Genomic DNA, 22,912 nt, shown 5'->3' on the forward strand with positions numbered 1-22,912 from the left:
GACTTTTGGCACGAACCCATCCTGAGAATGTCTCACATATTTGTACTATCAAGTCTAGACCCTGAGAAAGCAGGAGATCAGAGTTGAAACACAGCAGCGTATGTGAGTGAGCACTACAAGGTCAGAAGCACTGAGAGCTACAGTCCGTTAGATAAGTCACCTGCAGCTTCAATAAGCCTGTGAAAGCAAAACAGTTATGGCATTGGCAATATGACATCAAGTTATAGCATGAAACTGGTTCAGAACAACAGGTAAGCATCAAGTAATGGCATGGATGAGGCACAGACATGACATATGCATATGCTTTTGAATTTGTCAGACATCATTTTGTCATCTATAAATATATGTAGGAATTATAGAAACATACAGCTAGCGGGGACTCCAAGGGCCATGTATTCCAACCTCCTGCATAAAGCAGAAGATTCAGAGGTCTCTCTCCCCCACCTCCCCCAGTGACCCCTTCTCTATGCCCAGAGGGAGGCAAAAAACCTCCAGGACACCCGGCCAATCCAGACGAGGAAAATTCCTTCCTGATCCCAAAGTGGCAATCAGCATTACCCTGTTGTGCAAGTACCACACCAAAAGCCTGTAACTGGTTCTCCAGTTCAACTGTGGGACACATGACATTTGTTTAATGTGTACTTAGTGAAGAATAAGTCATTCCCTCCCCCGATATCTTAAACCCATTCAACTGTCTTCCAAATTTTTACACCCATTGCTTCAGTATTATCTACTTGTAGTTAATAACATTATAACATTCGATTTATATACCGCCCTTCAGAATGACTTAACACCCACTAAGAGCGGTTTACAAAGTATGTTATTATTAGAATTCCTAGAACCCAGTGATGTGGGGAAGAAATTCTTCCTGGTAATATGATGTTATATTATTCTGTGGTGGATTTTCTGCCCTGCGTGGCAGAACAAACCCACTAACCTATAAGCACTGCCCTTTCTTGCTCTCTGGGGTCTGTGGGGTTAACCAGTTGTACTTCAAGTCTCTGCCTGGCACATGCTACCCATTTAGTACCCACCCAACTCTGAGGGGCTTTCACTCCTTCTCTCTTGTGTCTGCTGCCACCTCTTGGCCTTTGTGGGAATTGCCTCCGTGGAAGGCCAATACTCCCCACTCCCTTGGGCAAGCTTACCACTCTGAGCCCTGCTTCATGCCAGGCTCCCAGTGCCCGGCACCTGGATACTTCAGGGACTGTTTACTGCATCGGTGCATCACTAGGGGATCAACCAACTGCCAACAGGCCATCCCCTTCCTGTGGCATCTGTTTTAGGTAACATGTTTGAACAGTGGGAGTCTATGTAGTACAGAGAATAGCAACCGGCATTTAAGAATTTTTGTAAAGCATTTATTTAAAAAAGAGGGGGAAAGTACAGCACCAAAGGAAGCAAGGGGTATTCACAAGAAGAGTTCCTCAATCCCTCTCTCAATCCCAAGTTAGTACATGACTAACTTAGATCTTCTGTTAGATCTAACTTAGATCTCTATCTTAGAAAGTTCCAACTTATTGAGAAGTCCTTATATCTTTCATGGTTCAGGCCTTCAGCCTCCACATAATCAATAGCCACCACCAGCAAAGAGCCAGCTCCACTCCTTCAGCTTCCAGCTCAAGCCAGCCAAAGAGACCCCCTCCCTGTGCCAGGCGGCTTTATTCTCTCCCTTTGCCCACCCCCTGTGCAGGTCAAAGGGGCATGTCAGACAGACTTTTCCTGAGAGCTCCAGGAAGAAACCTTTCTGGCATTTTAGTTCTCCCTCCGTCATCATAGCCCCTGTCCCCTCCACACGCTCACCTGGAAGGATAAGCTTTTTGCAGAAAGTCCTCTAGCCACATCTGCATGACATCCCCAAGGCGGGATGCGGCTTAGAAAACACTTGCCTTCCCATCCCCCCTCCTACCTGTTCTTGGTTAAGAGACACTTTTAAAACTGGGGGGCTGAAGATTTTTATACTGTTGACACCCACAAATAAAAGCATTTCTCCACACTCTATAGTCTATCCAGAGCTGTCAGGTCTGTTGTGCTGTAAATCAATCATGTTAGTTTGGCTAAATGTGGGACAAACTAACAATCATCTTAGTTCGGCTAAATACAGATGAACTCCAGGGTTTGTATGTGGTCCAGGCTTGTACATGCCATATTTGTCTTCTTTTGCTATCATTTAAACTTTGCTAACATTGTTTAAATATCAAAAAGAGTCCAGTAGCACCTTTAAGACTAACCAATTTTATTGTAGCATAAGCTTTTGAGAATTAAGTTTCTCGAAAGCTTATGCTACAATAAAATTGGTTAGTCTTAAAGGTGCTACTGGACTCTTTTTGATTTTGCTACCACAGACTAACACGGCTAACTCCTCTGCATCTATTGTTTAAATATTTGTTATTTATTTAAATTTGAATTAGAAAATATTCTCAAACTGCTGTAATACATCAAGGACTGCAGATGTATTGGAGTAAAAGGGGTGCTGAAAATTCCTTAGCCTAATTATAATAAGAACCTAGAAATAAAAAAACAGCCATGTTGGAAAAGTTTCTTGAATCTTCCCGGAATTTCTACAATTAAGAAATGAATGCCAAAGCCTCCTCCTGTTATTGTCGATAAGCACTGGTATTCAGAAAACTACTGCTTATGAACAAGGTCATTTGCACATGGTTTATTTGCCCAGGATTTAAATGACGTTGGGAAGCAGATTTTTTTCGCTGCCTCCACATGGCATCAGGGTGAATTTGTGTGCCTACTGGGGTTTCCCCTGCTTTTCTCCAATCTTTCTCAAATCTGCTTTGTGTACAAGTTTTGGGAAAGATCAAATTAAAGTCTGGATGGCTGCTGCTTGGTTGGCAAAGTTTGGATTTTCCCACCTACATGGCAGCCAAACACTCCAGCTCTTCTAATCCTTACACAAAATGCAGACTGAATGGTGTCAGGAGTGCCGTGGTGACAGACATGGTGTTCATAAGCCCTCTGCCACCATCAGCTATGCCTGTTCACCCACTGGTTCCTCCTCCCTTTGCAAACATTAGGATGTTAGGGAAATGAAAAGACTGGTCAGGAATTCCCCATGCTTAGTTCTTCCAAGATTTTTTTTTTAGAAAACGCTCATGAGCACTACAAGATTTCTCCAAAAACAAAGCATGGAAAACAAACTAATTCTGAAGCAAACCACAGATACCATCTCTGCCTACAGTACCTTTGAAGTTATCCTGCCTATGATGCTCTTTACGAATGTCAAAGCCATATATTCACCCAGAACACAAATGACAACGTTTTTCATGCAGTTTGTATGAGGAAATGCAAAGATTTCCTGTCTTCTTCTTTTTTTTTTTAACTGTGGAGTTTCAGGGGAAGCTTGAAAGTAAGTTTCAAAGAAGGGCAAAGTGTTGAGTTTAGAAAGGGGTGAATTTCTAGTGGTTAGGAAAATATAGAGGGACACACATAGCCATTCTTTCATGGTCCCTGTCAAAGTCTCATAATAATAATAATTAAAAAATCTTCATTTTTAACAGCTTAACTAGAGCTGGTAAAATCTTTACTCCCCAATGAGTGTTGGAATTTTTAAGAGGCAGTCCAATGGACTTGCCAGCATTTGGACAATCCCATCCTTACTCCAAGCACAGAGTGATAGCAAAGCTGCTCCTTCCTTATTCTTGTCCACACTCAAAAGTTGTGGCCATCGAGGCCATTCTCCTACACTAGACAGCATAAAGGCTCAGGTATTGACAACCAGAACTGAGAGAGCTCCCTCTCCAGTCACCGGATTGGACAACCCAAAGTGTTTAGTTTGCTATCTCCTCCTTATCCAAACATATCGCAAGGCACTTACCAATTAAATGAACAGCCATCAACCAGCACTAAGCTTTACCAATCTACACTAACTACCAGTTTATTCTAACCAGTCTATTCTAACCATTTAGGAAGGTTCTACTCCCTGTTACAGTACGAGCCAGGCTAGGAAAGGACTCTCTTTTGGCAAAAGTTTTCAAAAATGTTAGGAATAGACATAGACACGAACAGAAAAAAAACGAACATGGTATTCATTTTTTGTTAACAACAACAAGGAGGGACTCTGCAAAGCAATACTAACAAAGACAGGGAGAAACCCCTAAGAGTCCAAACAAAGCACTACCAGGTGCAATTGATTTACCATTCAACAATTTAAAGTGCTAAATGCTAATGTATTTTACACAAAGATAATGCACATTACCAAAAATAACATCATTTCATACTAGTACATAGTTCATGCCCAAAACAATATCGTCCCATATAACTTTTTACATATATGGATATAAGGTGCAGTCCCAAAAGTCTCATATGATGTAATAATTGACAATAAATGGTATATTTGAATTGCAACAGGTAAGTAAGTTCCACACACGCCGCCAAAATGTTGCCCACGGCCTTTCAAAAGGCCCTGAAAATTCCGTGGAGCAGAAGCATCCAGAGCCAGGGGCTTCCAGAGAACAGATCCGGAGTTGGCTAATAAGCGTGGATAATATAACAATTGACATTAGTTGGCAATGAGCCAATGTATTCAGTGACCGCCCTTTGAGAATGACTTGGGAGATGAATGGTGAATACATTGGTTGTAACAGTCCGTTATTATAGTTTGGCTGGGAAGAAGACTTTCACGAAACGAGCAAATTCAATTGCTGGCGGGCTCGTTGCCAACTAGTGTCAATTGTTTGGCCCCAGAGCCTGGCAGCAGCCCAGAAACCTGAAGGGGTAGATCCTACCGCACCACTCCCAGAAACCTTACCTGAGCAGGCAGCAGGAAAGGTATCAGTAATAAATAATAGCTTGGCTCAGAGCCTGGCAGCAGCCCTGGAACTTGAAGAGATAGATCTCTATTCCACCACACACAAAGAAAATTCAAGCTCCAATGCACTCTTCCTGTCTCTCTCTCAAAATGCCAACAGCAACTGTCTCTCCCTCACTGTCTGCAAAACCAGAGCTAGGAGCCCCCTCCCCCCTGCTCTTTGCTGCCTTGTAACAAATTTGGAGCTCCACACTTGAAAGGAAGACCTGCCTATCAAGCTAAATTGGGCTTAGATTGGGGTTTCCAGGGCAACAGCAGGAATTCAGACAGAGTTCAGTCCCTCCCTGCCTCCGGTTGCCAAGGGAATTGATTGCAGGTGCCAGATTGTCTGGCTTGAGGAACAGCAACGAATAGCAACCAACCAGGCTTGCAATGACCACCTGTTTGTTTAGAATGGGGCCTCAGGAACAGCTTGTTTGCGAACAGCTGATTGGGCTGTTCTTGGGTTTTTTTAGTTGGTATTGCTGTTCGTGCCCATCTCTAGTTAGGAACCATAAAAAATGGCAAAATCCAGGTTTCTCTCCCTGTTTGGCACTAGATAAGCCATGCACTGCACAACTTACTTGATAAAAAACTCCTTTGTTTAAATTATTTCAAAATGAAATTATTCACATGGTGGTTCCAAAACAAAGTGCATCCCATGCTTAGCAAATATCAGCTGGAACCTTTTAGCTACCAAAAAACCCACACCACCCTGTTCTCTTTTAATCTCACAGGAGTACTTCTGGATCAAAGTTTCTCAATCAAGAATGAGAGAAATAGGGTTTCAGGCAATAAGGATAACCAAACTGCCCAAGAAGTAATCAGAGAGGAGTATGCCAAAAAAAAAAAAAAATTCCTCAAACCCTTTCACACATGAACAACACTGAACCCAACACCTTTGATGGGATGACATCTTGAACAAAGAAAAATGAAATCCACTTCTTATCCCTGTGGAGTGGCCTAGCAGGAAGTAGTCAAAGTCCAAACAATGGCCCATTTCTTCATAATATTTTTTAACCTTTTAAATACAATTGTCTGTCAGGTTAGAACCAAAACCCTTACAGTATCAACAAACCATAACAGCCAGACATAACCAAGTAAAAACAATCAGAATAAAAATTAGTTAATTTAACCCAAATGCTGGAGGAAGATGGTAGTCTTAACTTTCTTGGAGGCTGAAGGGAATGGGGCCAGACATGCTGCATGACCTTCAGCAAGAACTCCTTCTCACACATGGCCACCCACTAAACTTCTGATGGCAGTGAAAGTGCTATGCCTCTCCTGATGACCTGAATGCTGGAAAAAGCTGCAATTATCACTAGTTAGAACTTTAAAGATTATTATAGACACTGGGTTTGATTCCCCACTCCTCCACTTGAAGCCAGCTGGGTGACCTTGGGCTAGTCACGGCTCTCTGGAGCTCTCTCAGCCCCACCCACCTCACAGGGTGTTTTGTTGTGGGGATAATAATGACATACTTCGTAAACCGCTCTGAGTGGGCATTAAGTTGTCCTGAAGGGTGGTATATAAATCGAATGTTATTATTATGATGGTTGTTGTGGATTTTCCGGGCTGTATCGCCATGGTTTTGGCATTGTAGTTCCTGACGTTTCGCCAGCAGCTGTGACTGGCATCTTCAGAGGTGTAGCACCGAAAGAAAGAGATCTCTCAGTGTCAAACTGTGGAGAAGATGTTAGCAGGTAATTTATATCTACTCAGGAAGGTGGGTTTTGGTTGTGTCATCCTGTAAGAGTTTCCCAGGGTGTGGAATGCTAATAGAATGCTAATGCTTCACTGTATCCTGAGGAGATACATATCTGAATGGAAAAAAGGAATCATATTAAAATTTACTATAATTTCTTACATATTTGCAAATTAAGAGTTGGCAATATTTAGAAACTTTTGAGTAGGCCATAACCCCTGGCCTACCTGCTCCCGCACTGCCATAGGCTTGCCAGGCCTTCCACTAGCAGGAAGCCCTGTTGCCCACCAGCACTCGGAGCAGTGGCTGGAGAAAAATAAAATTAAAAACAGTAGCATTGCTACGTTGCTTCTGGGCACAACCTAGAAGTGACAAAGGGTATCTCTGGAAACTCGGAATCGCTAGAAACTCAGGCAGTTCCTACACCTACTCTTTTATCACATGCGTGCCCCCTTATTCCTGCCCCATCTTCCCTGCCAATTGCCAGGCTTGATTGCTCCTGGGTGCCCTCTCTCCTGTCTGAGAGCCCAGGAGCTGTAGCCAATGGAAAAACGGGAGATGTCTAGAGCAACAGTGGACAAATCCAACAATGCACAGGCTAGAGCTCATCATAAAGCCTACACTATGGTGGTGATGGTGGTGAAAAAATTTTTCTTTGCCACCACTGCACCCACACAGTGTAAACCTGTGGACTCTCCTAGGTGGTCAGAGGCCTTTGGGGTTCTAGTTCACGGGAGAAGGGAGATTGCTGTGTGGCCTGCTGCAATCATTTTGCTAAACACTTTGCAGATACAAAAAGAGTCCAGTAGCACCTTTAAGACTAACCAACTTTATTGTAGCATAAGCTTTCGAGAATCACAGTTCTCTTCATCAGATGCATCTGACGAAGAGAACTGTGATTCTCGAAAGCTTATGCTACAATAAAGTTGGTTAGTCTTAAAGGTACTACTGGACTCTTTGATTTTGCCACTACAAACTAACACGGCTAACTCCTCTGCATCTACTTTGCAGATAAAATCTCTCAAATTCGTTCCAACTCAATATCTATATTAGCAGTGACATGATCAGATGGCCCCAGAATGCCTGTTTATCCATTGTGTGAGATACCTTTCAGTTTGTCCAGTCTGAGGATCTGGACAGGATTTCAAGTTTGAGACCTGCTTATATGAGCTTGTCCCTCCTGGCTGTTTAAATCTACTAGAGAGGGGGCTGGCAGACCAGGGTCGAATCCACATTCACCCATTACCCGCATGTTTATTGGATATCTTCCGTTTGCCTCCAATCCTTGATTTTTTCCTCTTCGTTCACATTCCTGCTTCCAATCCGTCTTTCTCGTGCGTCCCTCCGGTCACACGGCCGCTCGAAAACCGCTTTTTGGGGCGGAACCTTTTTTCCCACCCATTTTTTTTATTTTTTTGAGCGCACTTTTCCGTTATTTCAATCTTGCCTTATAAAGAAACATCATTGAAGATAATGATGCCTCTCTTTCCCCCACTGACAGCACTGATGGCTCTCTCCCGTTTCTTTTTTGGAAATTTGGAAGCATGTGGGAAGCTTTTGTAGGCATTTCCTATGCAGGACAGTTCAGTGCCTGAATTTTACTGAAGTTTCACTTCCTTGGAGTGTCATTATTTCAATATTTAATAATTTCGATATTACAGTAATATAAAATAAAAAAAATAAAAAAACAGTTAAAAGGGGAGTTTCGCGAGTCCATTCTGAGGGTGGATTCACCCCAAAATGATTTTTCAAACTGCCAGATTTGATTCAGAAACAGCATAATCAATAAATCCAATGCTATGAAGTCAAAAACAGTCTTTTGCAGACTACGGAGCACTTGCAAGTTGAATCAGCCAATAGGAACTCTCAGAACGGCCAGAGAGACAGGAAGGGGGGTGGTTTTTAAAAAAAACCGCGTAAATTGTGCATTGGCCCGTTCACGGCCACCGTGAAACTCCCGTTGAAAACCTGTGACCACATATTCGGGAGAAATGCGAATGAAATGCGTCTGTTTAATGAGGTAATGTGACCGGCACTCGGGATTGCGTGGGGAATGCGGAGAACATGCGACTTAGAATGAGTAATGTGGATTTGACCCAGGTCCAATTTGTAGTTAATGCCTCCTTGAGAGGGGGAGTGGTCACTCCAGCCTTGAAACAGGCTGTGGTACATCCACTTCTAAAGAAGTCTATGCTGGACCCAGGAGCATTGAATAACTGCTGACCAGTCTCAAATGTATCATTCTTGAGCAAGGTGATTGAATGTGTGGTGGCTGGGCAACTTCAGGAATTCCTGAATGAAGCAGATTGTTTGGATCCATTCCAGTCTGGTTTCAGGTATAGCCACAGGACTGAAATGGCCTTGGCTGCCCTGAGGATGGTATCCTTCTGGACCACCTTTGGAACTTGGGACTGGCAGGTACTCTTTTGCCGTGGTTTCCATCCTACCTTGAAGGTAGGTTTTGGATTGTGGTGCTGTGGGCTTTGTCCCTTTGCCGCTTGACTATGTGGTTCCACAAGATTCTATCTTGTTCCCTACGCTTTTCAACATCTGGAGATTTGACTTGAGTTGTCACTAATATGCAGATGATCATCAGTTCTACCTCATGCTTCCAGCAGATCTCAGGGAAGCTATCGAAATTCTGAACATGTGCTTAGAGGCAATTTTGGGGTGGATGAGAGCAAACAAGCTGAAATTTAACCAAAATAAAATGGAGGTGCTATTGGTGGGGGTTAAGGTTTGAACCAGGAAAGAGGATATCTCCTGTCCTGGATGAGTTTACTCTCCCCATAAAGGAGCATGCTGGACCCTGGCCTCCTGTTGGATAAATAGGTGGCAGTGGTGGCCCAGGGTACCTTCTCCAGCTCTGGCTAGTAAGCCAGCTGCAGCCCTTCCTGGGTGATCTATATAATCATATATACTATACAATTGAGTAAGCATATTTCAGACAACTCACTTTATACCCTGGTGCACCACCAGAGGGTGCTGCCATAGAGGGAAGCCTAGACAAGGCACCATGTCCCTCCAGAAAATGTGCCATGGTGGGAAGCCCAGGCCGGGAGCAGGATGGGAGCAGGTGGCAATTCCCAACCCCTGCAATCACCCAGCTGGTATTAGAAGCAGAGCAGGTGGCAATGCCCACTCCCACCTTAACACAGCTGGTATTAGGTACGGAGCAGGTGGCAATGCCTAACTTCCACCTTAACACAACTGGTATCAGCAGCAGAGCAGGTGGCAATGCCAGCCTGCCTTTGTACCAGTTGGGATCAGGAGCAGAGCAGTTGGCAATGCCCACCCCCTGCCTTAACCCAGCTGGTATTAGGAGTGGAGTGGGAGGCAATGCCCTCGCCGTGCCTTAACCCAGGTGATATTAGGAGTGAAGCAGGTGGAATTTCCCCTCCCACCTTAACACAGCTGTTATTAGGAGTGGAGTAGGTGGCAATGCCTGCCCTCCTTTTCCCGACTGGGAGCAGGAGTACAGCAGGTGACAATGCCCCCCCCCCGCCTTAACCTAGCAGGTATTAGGAGTGGAGCAGGTGGCAATGCCCACCCCCTGCCATCACCCATTTGGGATCAGGAGTGGAGCAGGTGGCAATACCCACCTCGCGCCTTCACCTGGCTTAGATCAGGAGTGGAGCAGGTGGCAATGCCCGTCTTCCCTTCACCCAGCTGGGATAAGGAGCAGAACAGGTGGCAATGCCCACCCTCTTCACCCTACCGGGACAAGCCACTAAGCAGGCAGCAATGCCCACCCTGACTTCACCCTGCCGGAGTCAGAAGCCAAGCATGCAGCAATGCCTTCCCCCCCTTCAACCTGCCTGAATCAGGAGCATAGCAGGTGGCAATGCCCACACCCCCTTCAGCCAGGTGGAATCAGGAGCAGATCAGGTAGTAAAGCCCGCTGCCCACCTTCACCTGTCAGGATCATGCGCGGTGAAGGTGGCAATGCCCAACCCCCTTCACCCAGCTGGGATGTGGCTCGGAGCAGGCGGCAATGTCTGCCCCGTTCACCCAGCCATAGTCAGGTGCAGAACAGGAGACAATGTCCCCCCTTTTACCTGGGATGTATCAGGCATGGAGCAGGTAGCAAAGCCCACCACCCCTTCACACGGCAGAGATCAAGCAGATCAGGCATGGAGCAGATGACAATGCCCACCCCCCTCCTTCACCAGCTGGAATCAGTGACAGAGGAGGAGCAAATGCCTGCCTGTCCACCCTCCCCTTTCTAGAGCCTGTTGTATTTTTCCCCACACGGGCTTTGTTGATAGTATATACATGTTAATGTTATTTTAATGTTTTAAATGTTTTAATATGTAATATTTATTGTTTAATATTTAATATTAATATAATGGATAATTATAATTAATCAATATGTAAAGGTAAAGGTGCAAGAACCGAGTCATTACTGACCCATGGGGGGACGTTGCATCACAACGTTTTCTTGGCAGACTTTTTAGGTGGTTTGCCATTGCCTTCCCCAGTCATCTACACTTTACCCCCAGGAACCTGGGTACTCATTTTACCAACCTCAGAAGGATGGAAGACCAAGTCAACCTTGAGCCGGCTATTTGAACCCGGCTTCTGCCAGGATCGAACTCAGGTCGTGACGTGAGTAGAGCTTGGGCTGCAGTACTGCAGCTTACTACTCTGTGCCATGGGGCTCTAATGTTATCAATAACTAGTTATCAATAACTATTGATAATAGTTATTGATAATTAAAATAATAATTTTAAAATAGGTATTGAAATTTACTTATATGTAAAGGTTTCATATAAATGTTTTAAATAAATAAATTAACCCTACGCCAACATGCTATGACCTGCCCTTTTGAAGAGGAAGCAGCTGCATGGGGTGGACTGCAAAGGAGAGAATAGTTCACTGGGCAAACATAATGGGGGTTGTGCTTCTCAGGTATATCTTCAATGGCAGCAAAGGATACAGGTACACATATGGATACCCATAACTATACATGTATAATATAAGGTTTGGTTAGGCCCTAGATTAGCATAAATTTTTGAATAGGACAAAATGGAACAGGGAGTTGACATTTCTGTTACTGAACGACAGATATAAAAGAAATTAAACACACTCACAAACAGGCTGAATTGCGAAGGGTGGGGTCTAAACTTTAGAAAATATCTAGGCGATCAGGGTAGGTAACAGAACTTTAAAACACCAGCCAATATAGTTCTTTACCATCATAAAAAAACCTTTGTGTGAGATTGGGCAGGAAATACCAATCACCTGAAAGAAGCTATGTGAAAACCTGAAGAGTGAGAATCCATTCACATGATATAAAATAATGTTCTCAGCGTGAACAAAAGGGTTTAATGGCTACTGAATGTCTTTTAGGAAAAAAGAGCTGCCACAGTTAATGCATAGCTGTCTTCAATTTTTTAAAAAGTAATTGTCTCGCATGCAATTATTCCACATTCTTCTATAACTACTCTGATGAGGAAATGTCTTGTGAAGCATGCTGTTAATGGAAGTTGTATTTAGAATTCCCTAAAGTATCATTTATCTATGTTTAAATCTTGAGAGTAGTTTTAGTTGGTTCAAAAAGTTTATCTCAATAGCCCATAAGAAATAAAACACAAGTGAACAGCAAATATATAACAACTCCTACCACTTAATTCCATTTTACAAAGAAATGACACCAGAACTTTCCGTTATGTCAACTTTATCTCCCATACAGTCATCTCTATTCATATATCCTATTAATATTGCAGTGCAGAACTAAATTATGATCCATATTTAAATGAGCACCAGAATTACATAGTAGTTAGAGCACTGATGTTTGAATCAGGGAGACCTGACTTCAAACCTCCACTTAGCACAATGATCCCTAGTGAGAAAGATGAACTACCAAAAATGTAAATAAAATAAATAAAGTAAATAAATGTTCCAAAGAAGCAAATTAGGCTAAAGATTGGAGTGAAGACAAAATGGGGATTACTGACCTAGGGAGCAAAAATCAATATATGTAATTCTCAACATGACCAAATCTGTGGATATTTAAATCCAGAAACTAAAGCCACAAGCAGACAAGACAGATCTTTCCACAGGTTCACATAAAAACATATTAAAAAGGTATAGTGCCTGTACTTTAGCAAACAAATGCCGTCTGCAGTGATCATTGTGGGGATTGCTAAGCAACCAAAACAGTATTGCTAGCTTCCAAGCCTTAGCATCTGTTGGAAAATGGCAAGGGGGGTGGCCCTTTCCAGGGCTGTTTTGACCTTCGAGGGAGGACTCAAGGGACTGAGCCTGGCAACAACTACCAATCAATGAACTATCTCCTGACTTACCTAGGACTGGCTGCTTGTTATTGTTTAACAGCAGCCACCCACAAAAGACAATGTTTATTAAAATTTCAAACTATGATCAGGAAGACCCAGATTTGAATCCCCACTCTGCTGTGGAAGCTTACTGGGTTACCTTGGGCCAGTTATACATTCTCAGCCTAACCTACCTCACAGGATTGGTGTGAGGATAAAGTAGATAAGAGGAAGCACAAACTAACATAGGACAAACTGAACAACATTCTCGGAGCTGTCAAGGTATGGTCAAGGTAAATGGAAAGAAACCAGGATATCACTGGAGATCTCCCAGTTCAGCACTTTGACCAAAGCATTTCTTGTGTGTACAGCACATGTCAACTCTGCCACAGACTGCTGGTATCAGATTGCCACTTTGATACTATTTCAATTACAGCATGCTAAAATTACATTTTATTCAACCAATCCATATTATTAAAACAAATGGCTTCACTGTTTTTTTATTCTGTTTTAACTATTACTTTCCTATCATAATGCTCTAAAAAGATTCACTTATTTCATTTATACTCTGCACTTCTCCATAAAGCAGAATCAAAACAGCTTACATTGTTTTCTTCTCCGTAATTTTATCCTCACAACAACCTTGTGAGTTAGGTTAGGCTGAGAGTGTGGTACCAGCCCAAGGACACCCAGCAAGCTTTTGTGGCAGAGTGGGCATTCGAACCATGGTCTCCCAGATCCCACTAACCACTACACCACATTGGTGTAGTCCCTATCTTTTTTTCTGAATACAGGTGATCAGGGTGACTCAGAAGATGTCTTATAGTTTGTTTTTAAAAAAGGAGAAAGCAAACCTTGGTCACAAGCATGTTAAAAATATGTACTGTTTTCTTAACACCTGTAAACAGCAATAAGGATTCTATTTTGTATATCATTATTAGGTGTCCATTTTACACAAGGTAGGATCAAGTGAAAGATCTTACACTTGTTCTCCCATTGTAGATATACTTGCACTGCTAGGGAGTATACTTGAATATAAGACCACATAGAAAGTAAATCACTTGAGTGTCCCCATGTAAGATGTCTTGTGTAGAGAGACTCCTTGGCTCCTCTATTTTAAAGGTTCAAGGAAAATATCTACAGATATCCTAAGAATAATTCTCTGTTCCTCATCCTTTTATCAAGCTCTTGGGTTAGGTTTACTATTGTCAACTTCATTCCGTAGTTCTTTATCTGCTTATCTTAGCTTTTAAAGTTCATTACAATAGTATTTGTTACCACGATCTTTGTCTCGACATCATATTATTCTATTGATTTTTCAACACTAATACCATATAGTATTTTCATATACCATTTTCATTAAATATTTAGCTGATGACTTCTACTCTTGCTAGTTATAAATCATTTTTCATAATGGAAGATCATCTTCCCTTGGCTTCTATTTTTAACAAGAATCTACAAAAATATATTTTGTTCTCTGAATGAAATGTAAAAAGTATTCTTACTACCTTTTAAGTAGTTTTATCACAGTTATTTTCTCTGAAGTATCAAGGTATAATTGAAATGGACAACAGACTGCTTAAAAAGAGACTTGTAGTATAACTCCTTCTATGTGCTTCGCTTTAAAATAATCTCACCATTTTTATAGCAATTATTTCATACCAAAGCTTGGATGTCAAAATACAACATAAATATAATTTAGATTTTTCTCATTAGGATAATAATTAAAATTTGTAATTAAATTGTATGAGTGAGCTGTGGGCATCACTGGAAGGTCAGCTAATTCCATTAAGTAAAAAAATAAAGTTTAGCGACTTCTAGACAGCCCAAATTGTGGCCTTAAACACTTGTTCAGTATCTAAACGTTTCAAACAATGTTGCAACAAACTTTAAAATAGAATGTTTACAACTGCAATAACTCTAAACATTGCATTTATCCATAGATCTCACATATTGCACCTTATTTTCATGATGACATCTGCCATCACAACTCAGACTAAGAATGCTAAATTTTTTCACATAAAGAAACATTTTAATTTTTTTTGAAAATTAAAAAAAAATGTCTACCTACCAGTTGTTCAAGGTGGTGTCTTAGAACAAACATATAAGCTGGCTGCATATCTTTCTTCTCACAAGCAGACGATGCAACAGGCATCAGAACTAGGAAAAGTGGCTGAATCCCAAAGACATACCTTAAAAAAGCTAGATAATTTAAATTGAATTAATTCCATTTAATACCACAGATACTATATGGCTGGATAGTCATGGTAACATAACTAATATTAACATTTAGTTGATAGTTATTAAACATATGTAATAATTAGTGCTCAGCAAGATTATCTGAAGCTGTTTCCACATGCTCTTAAAGGGATGATCCACTCACCAAACACTGGCGGCTTTTCCCCAGGAATCCACATAGCTCCGTTTGCAAAATGGTTGCGAGCCGTTTCGCTTCCGTGTTTTCAGTGCCTTTTTTGGGAGCGCAGAAATTGTGTTCCCAGGAAAGGCGCTGAAAACATAGAAGCCAAATGGAAGCCAAAGGGCCCACAGATGTTTTGCAAACGTAACCGTGTGTATTTCTGAGGGAAAGCGACCAGCATTCGGTGAGTGAGCCATCCCTTTAAGAGCATGTGGAAATGGCCTGAATCTAGATGGAAACACTGACCTGAGTTTAAAGTTCAGTGATTCTCATACTTTGGTAACCCCTGTAGAGAATAAAACCATTTATGAAATGCTCAAGTAAAATCAGAACACCCTCCAGAAGTCAAAAAGATAATGCAATGATTGACAGAAAGTGAAAATTCTGTGCCCAGAAAACCAGTTAGCCCATTTTCTTGCCAAGCAGGATTGTCCTAACATCCCAGTCAACTACATAATAATGACTTGCTGCTCTTTTCACCTCCAACAGCAAGGGTCAAACAGGTGAAATGAGAAATTTTCTGCTACTCCCAAGTGCTGGAAATAATTCTGTTGAAATTTAGAGCTTCAAATATTTTCAAACGCAGCAGGAGATACAGCTTGATAAGCATCTCACTGCACACCCTTAACTGCTGGAGTACAAAGATGCAAATAAAGAATGTTCAATGACTACATATTTATTTATATAAAAGATTGCTATACAACACTCTCCAGAGTCTGCTCAAGGCAGCTAACATAAAATGGAGCAAAAGATAAATAAATAAAAATGGAACGACTTTGAGTGGTTAATTTAAAGGGATTAAAGGGAAATGTCCAAATAACATATTGCTCATTCAGTGCACAACTCATAGTATTCCCAGGGCTTTTCCTTTTAAACCAGGGAAGAAATAAAAATTGTTTTCCTTGGGTTTAAAGGGGAATCTTTGGAGTAGCCAGGACTTTTTTTCAGCAGGAATGCGGGGGAATGGAGTTCCGAAACCTCTTGAAAATGGTCACGACTGGTGCCCCCGCCCCCTGATCTCCAGACAGAGGGGAGCTTAGATTGCCCTCTGCACCGCCGAGAGCAACCCACTGAGTTCCACCACCTCTTTCCCAGAAAAAAAGCCCTGGGAGTAGCTAATGGGAAAATTCCATGAGGAGGAGGGTAGAGCTAAGATTCACTTTCAAAATATAACTCTAAAGGTTTTCCCCATTCTTTTCTTGCGAAACTGTGCTAAAACACAAGGTGGTAGAAAAAAGAAAATGATGAAAAAGTGGTAGGTTCCAGGCTGGGAGTGAGTCCAAGAGTGACTGCTGTTGCACCTGCACTTTTGCAGAGGCATAATGAAGGGGAGGAGCAGCAATTGGGACAGCAGCAATGAACAGAGCTAGACTGGGCTGGGTGGATATAATTCCCATGCCGCTTGCTGATATCACTATGACAACGACATTTTTTACATTCCTGTATGGAAGAAACTAGAAAGAAAATTATACATTTTAAGCGGGAGACATTTTTAATAAAGCACAGGTGACAAAGTTATACAACAAATTTTCTATGGCAAAAAAGGGGAAGCCAGGACGGAATTTTCCATAGATAAAGAACTAAACAAGTAACTTCTATAAATTTGCATATACATGGCAGCTGCAATTTTGGTACACACAACTGAGAGCCAGAGTGGTGCAGTGGTCAGAGTGCTAGCCTTGAATCTGGGACACTCAGATTCAAATCCCAACTCTGCCATGAAAGCTTGCTGGATGACTTTGTGCCATTCACATACACTCAGCTTAACCTACTTCACAGGACTGTTGTCAGGTTAAAATGGAGGAGAGGAGAAAGATGGAAGCTGCTTTGGGTTCCCACTGGGAAGAAAGGTAGAGCATAAATGAAGCAGTGGTAGAGAAAGTGTCATCAAGTTGTAGTCAGCTTATGGTGTTCACAAGGCAAGAGACTAACAGAGGTAGTTTGCCATTGCTTGCCTCTGCAACCCTGGTCTTCATTGGAAGTCTCCTATCGAATTACTAACCAAGGCCAACCCTGTTCAGCTTCTGAGATCTGATGAAATCAGGCTTGCTTGGGCTATCTACGTCAGGGCAAATGTAAAAATAAATAAAATTCTAAAAAATCCCACCTCATATCACAGATCAAAAGTAGTATAAGTACATTTTATTGATCTTGGTGAACAGATAAGACTTTTTCAATTTCCAAGTACTGAATAGGCTTGAATATATTTGCTCTAGCACATGATAGCGACAGAATATTTCATATGGCTGTATGAATGTTTTAAAGAACCTGTAAGACCCAGAGGGCATTTTACTGAAAAATGTCATGAATTCTACAGAATTTGTATGGTTGTTGGCAAAGGTATTAAGTTTACTGTAGTTTTGGGTCTGTTTTAGTATTTTGGTATGTATTAGTTAACTTAATGGATTGTTATTGTATGTTTTAAATTTCCGTTTTTAGCTACTTTGAACCTTATTAAAAAGGCAGGAGAAAGTATTGGAAAAACGTGATAGCAAGTAGTCACATACAACTTATGAGTGAGTGTGTGTGTGTGTGTGTGTGTGTGTATATATATATATATATATATATATATATATATATATATATATATATATATATATATATATATATATATATATATATATATATATAAAAAATCAATCTCTGGTCTTATACCCTATTAAGATAATGTTTTACAGTGATTTTCTTGTGATTCTGTATGTATGTACTATTGTAAGTTGTTTTAAGTTGTGGATATGTGTTATAAGTTCTGAGCTTGAGACCTTTGGTCAAATGAGCCAACATATAAAGAAAGTATACAGTAGTTTTACTGAAGGGGAGACACCATTTTGATGTTTTGTCTTGGACCCAAATATCTCTTAAGGCTAAACTTGTGCTGAATCTGACTGAAAGTAGACATGGGCATGAATTGAAATAACAAAGCAAATTTCATCACAAAACGGGCCTTTTTTATGTGTTGCGAAACCGCGTTTTGTGGGGTTGCGGTTATCAGGAAATTCACGACTTTTTGGCCTGTTTCATTCACTTTGTGAATGATTCATAATTTCAGACAAACTGGTGCCGATCCATTGATTTGCTAGGCAACAGTGGGCCCAGACTTTTTGTTGCCATTGGAAACCCTAATCGTAGCCCACTTACCCTTGATAGGCAGCTCTCCTAACCATCTGGAAAGCTTCCATTCTTCCCTATACAAACAGGAGCAGGGGGTTAATCCCCTAGGCAACCAAGGAGGTGAGCCTTCTGTAGCCATGGGCACACCAGTCTCAACCCTCCAAATCCTGTTAGGTAGGTCTGTCAGCCAACCACAGAACTCCTGTTCTGCTTTATATCAGCATTTGTTATAAAAGGCATCTCTCCCTGTCTCGTGCTTTTCAGTCCCAGTAGACAGAGGGATAGGGAGGACCTGTTGCTGGGATTGGAGTGAGAGAGAGTGTGGATTGGAATTGTGCTTTTGGCTACTGCTGCTAGTTTAAGAGAGACTGAAAGAAGCCTCTTATTTCCAGTTCTTGGCCTTGCTGTGGAAAGATCTTGCATGAGGGTGCCTTTTTTCCTCCACCCCACCCCACATGAGTCTTAGGCCTTTGCCTGGCTCTGGGGCCTAGGCCTCTCCTTTTTTAATTTGCTTGTCTTTGTTTCTTCTCAATTCTTTCTCTGCTCTTTTGAGGGATCACACTCTTGCTGTTTCCTTTGGTTTTGTTTCTGGGCCTCAACCCCCAAGCACAGTCTCAGGGCCACTACCTGCTGGTTCTGGGGCCTCTCAGTCTCCCGCCTGGGCAGGTGTCTCTGTAGTGTTTAGGGGCTCTTCCCCCCAAGCCCAGTCTCAGGGCTGCTGCCTGGCTCTGGCGAACAGCTTTGTGTGGATTCCTCCCCTGAGGGTCTTACTCTTCTTCTTTTTGCCTTCTTTCTATTTCTGTGCACTTGTTTGGTGCAGCTCACTCTTGTTTGTTTTGTGCACCCACTGTCTGCATTTCATTTTTATTTTGAGCACCTCTCCCACCTGGGCAGGTGTCTCTGTGTTGTTTAGGGGCTCTCTCCCCAAGCCCAGTCTCAGGGCCACTGCCTGGCTCTGGGGCACAGCTTTGTGTGGGTTTCTCTCCTAAGGGCGGAAACTCCTCAAAGTTATCTTGTTTCTTTTGCTTCAAAATTGTTTCTGAGTGCAGCACTATGAGGCATGGAATGAAGGGCAAGGGTGGTCATGGGGGGAAGAAGTGCACAGCTTGTCCATGTTTCCCATCGGAGCCCAGCAATACTGGGGGGAGTTCTTGGTGGCACCAGAGACTCCTACTGTATTAGATCTCTCTGTGACGGCTGTAAAGGAGGCAGAATAGGTCTCACCGCTGGCAGGGGAGGAAGTGGATACTCTCAAAAATTTTGAGGAAGATGATGAGGGGGATTCTCAGGAGGAATGGCAGAGTTTTGGAGAGAAATATAGCTCCTCCACATCCCAAACTCTTGGGACTGTCCCTGTCTGCAGTCTGCCTCTCACTCCGTCTTCCCAGCCCCATGTCATAGAATTGGTTTCTACGTCATTTAATGTGTTATATAAAATTACTTATGTTTTGTTTCAGCAATGATTCATCTCTGTATTTGGAATTTGTACAATCCATAGCTTATTGTATTGTTTATTGAATTGTTCCAGCCATTGATTGTATGGACTTACATTCTGTAATCCACTTTGAGACTCAGTGAGAAAGGTGGACTATAAGTAAATAAAATAAGTAAAGTAAATAAATAAGATATGCAGTTCCATAATACTTTCTCCTAATTGTTTTATCACAACTGCTGTAAAACCAGAATAGAACAACAATCAGGGGTACTGCATCATCCTTTTCTTTTCTAGCTTTACAGTGAAATCCTATGGAGAGTTACTCCAGCCTAAGTCCATTGACTTTAATGGTCTTAGACTGGAGTAACTCACCATAGGATTGCACTGTTAATCCACTAATACCCTGCTTTGGTCAAGGATCCTGGAAAAATGATTGTGTTTTTTTCCCCTGAAGTCTTTTCTGTGTGAAAAAAAAAACAATAAGAATTTTAGAATTTCTCTCCATTTTGGCTTTAAGCTACAATGGATGGAAATGTGCTTTAGCTGAAAAAAAATGGGATTAAATGTCCACATTACTTCATGGCAACATTCACATACTTCTGTAACACAGGCTCTTAATATATAAATAATTACAATGTATATATTTACAGTTTTTAACCATACAGCAAAAAACAAGTACAAGTAAAAAAAAAGCGAGAATCCAAAGGTTGGGAGTATGGCTGTGAACAGATGCTGTATTTTTGAGCAATGAGCCCATAATGGGAATTCATCCACTTCAGGCGATACAGGAATATTTCTTCCAGACTGCACTTTCATGGGGAGGCACCATTACTTAAATGCCATTCCTTTCCCTGCTAGTACTTCTATCACTATCAAGAGTTCTGATAACAAAGTGGCCTTAAAACTGAGGGCACCCTTCATGACATCATCACAACAGGGGATATAAATCATCATCACTTCTAATTCACAAACCATTTTTAGCATGACATACAGAAAAAAACCGTTTTTGATTTTTAAAAGTTCTTTAAACTGTATATCTCCATTATACAGTAGGCACACTCACAATTTCACAAAACCCTCTGCAAATGGAAAACAAAAGCAATTGTGCATGGTCACAAAATAATATTTTCCTACTTCTTCTACTTTGCTGAATGCATGCTTTATTGCATAGAGCCAGCTTTAAAGAGATGTTTTTGCAGTAAGGCAGTTTGTCATTGATATGGCTAGAACCAGTGCTTTTTTTCTGGGGGGACGCAGAGGTACGCATACCCCTAAACATTTTGAAAATCTAATGGGAGAAAGTAAACATTTTAAAATGTTGGAATTCCTGCGTACTGAGAGTATCCCTAAACATTTTTTTAGAAAAAAAGTTCTGGCTAGAAGTATAGGGGAACAATTGCTGGATATGACTAAGAAGAAAGTTGTTCAAGATACCTGTGTACCCAGAAACAAGGCTTGCCCAGCCCAATAACTGGATAGGCCACAAAGGGAGTCTAGAGGCCTAGAATAAAATAACCTTGAAGAAGAGCATAAAACATTAGAGTTACACAGTTGTATTGCTATGGGTAGATTAGAAGAGCCATCTAACTCATACTAATGCATACAACGTACCAAGACTCAGGTGCAGGGAGTATCTGAGAATGGCAGGAATGTATAGCTCATAGAGGCTGGTAACATTATTCAAGGATAGTTACACTGGCTGAGGGCCAAAAGATATGCAGATATGTAAGAAACTTGTAATCACTAATTCTACATAGACTCTGTTAACACAAAAAGTAGCAATAATGAACTAGGTATTGTTATATGTTTTAGGAAGACATTTCAAATACAAATAATCTTTTTGGTGTATGAAATCATAACGATAAGTTAGTCAAGAATTTGAGCAGCTATTACATGGTTCTGAAACCCTATAAAACTAATCTGAAAGACAGCTTCTTCTTTTGAGATACTCTTTGCCTGTGATCTTCGTATCTTTGGGTAAGATACTTTTTTGGACTTGTGTAATTGCACTCCTTTAATGATCTATGCAGTTATAATGGATGGTATGATTTTCTGTTGCTTGAGTTGATATCAAGAATACTGAGTAATTATTTTGTAATAATAAAGGCTTAAAATGGAAGCAGAGACTCCATAATTGTATTACTTGTACCTGGTAACGAACCTAAGATGTTATCTGTGGTATAGCTCTTGCTAGGAATTGAATGACTTGATACAGGAAACCTAGCTAGATACCAGGGCTTCTTAACTGCATGCTTATATCTAAATCAAGCCTGAACAGGTCGTACATGGAATTAGTCTCCCACGTGCCCCCACTTCATCCATACAACTAGGATACTACAGGGGGAGAAGTAATGGGGGGGATCACTAAGCAGGGTATCATTTCTCTTCTTACTAACAATTATTGTTGTCTACATACAGCCCAAGAAAGAAAGGGGAATATTAAAGTTATGAGCAATCAGTAGGAAATGAATATGCTTTATAAAATTGCTTTTTTCCAGTAGGGAGAAACAGCAGTATATAAAGAATGGATGAGAACATGCATGCAAGCAAGCAACTGAGTGGAAAGGTGAAAAGATAAAATTTCTTCACTGAACATTAAACAGGAACACTTCCGCAATATATTTTTTAACCTCAACTGCCAGATGTTCGTCATTGCTGGTTTAACCCACGTGCTACTGAGATCTAGCAGTAAGTCTACTGCTTGTCTGTCTCATTCAGTCCATACGCAAATGAAACCAAAGCACTGTTTAACAAAGATAGGAGGACTTTGGATAGCCTGGCAATAAAACAACAGACCTATTATAGGAACTGTAGCATTTTGTGTGTTTTTTCATACTGTGGATTTAAAATTCACTAGGAGAACATGCCAGCAGAAGCACGGTGCTCCAGCCTATGAAATGCTGGAAGAACTCTCCAAAGGGAGTGGTTAATTTTTATGAAGTGTCACTGGTTTCTTTATGGTTGTCAAATTAAGCCATATTAAAGGGCTGCTGAATCTGACAACCCCAAAATGACAACTGTGACACTGTCATACTACATGTCAGATCACATATAAAGGATTGTTATAGACATTATGGATCTATGTAACTGTGTAATTGGATATACTACTGTTGATGTGTACGTGAAAATAAGGAATAATTTTGGTAGTGAATATCCTGCCTGA

At 41.3% G+C, this 22,912-nt stretch overlaps 1 protein-coding gene across 3 annotated transcripts in view; it reads right to left on the reverse strand.

Moving 5' to 3' along the window:
• Positions 1-22,912, reverse strand: part of IL7 (interleukin 7) — a 35,410-nt gene that overhangs the window by 8,537 nt on the left and 3,961 nt on the right. For all 3 annotated transcript variants that reach the window (XM_054984585.1, XM_054984582.1, XM_054984584.1), the window contains exon 2: positions 14,856-14,986. In XM_054984585.1, coding sequence (XP_054840560.1) covers positions 14,856-14,986 — 131 coding nt within the window. The remainder of the gene's footprint in view (positions 1-14,855; positions 14,987-22,912) is intronic.

The sequence above is a fragment of the Eublepharis macularius genome, chromosome 7 (genome assembly GCF_028583425.1).
Source record: "Eublepharis macularius isolate TG4126 chromosome 7, MPM_Emac_v1.0, whole genome shotgun sequence".
In the NCBI taxonomy this organism is placed as follows: domain Eukaryota; kingdom Metazoa; phylum Chordata; class Lepidosauria; order Squamata; family Eublepharidae; genus Eublepharis; species Eublepharis macularius.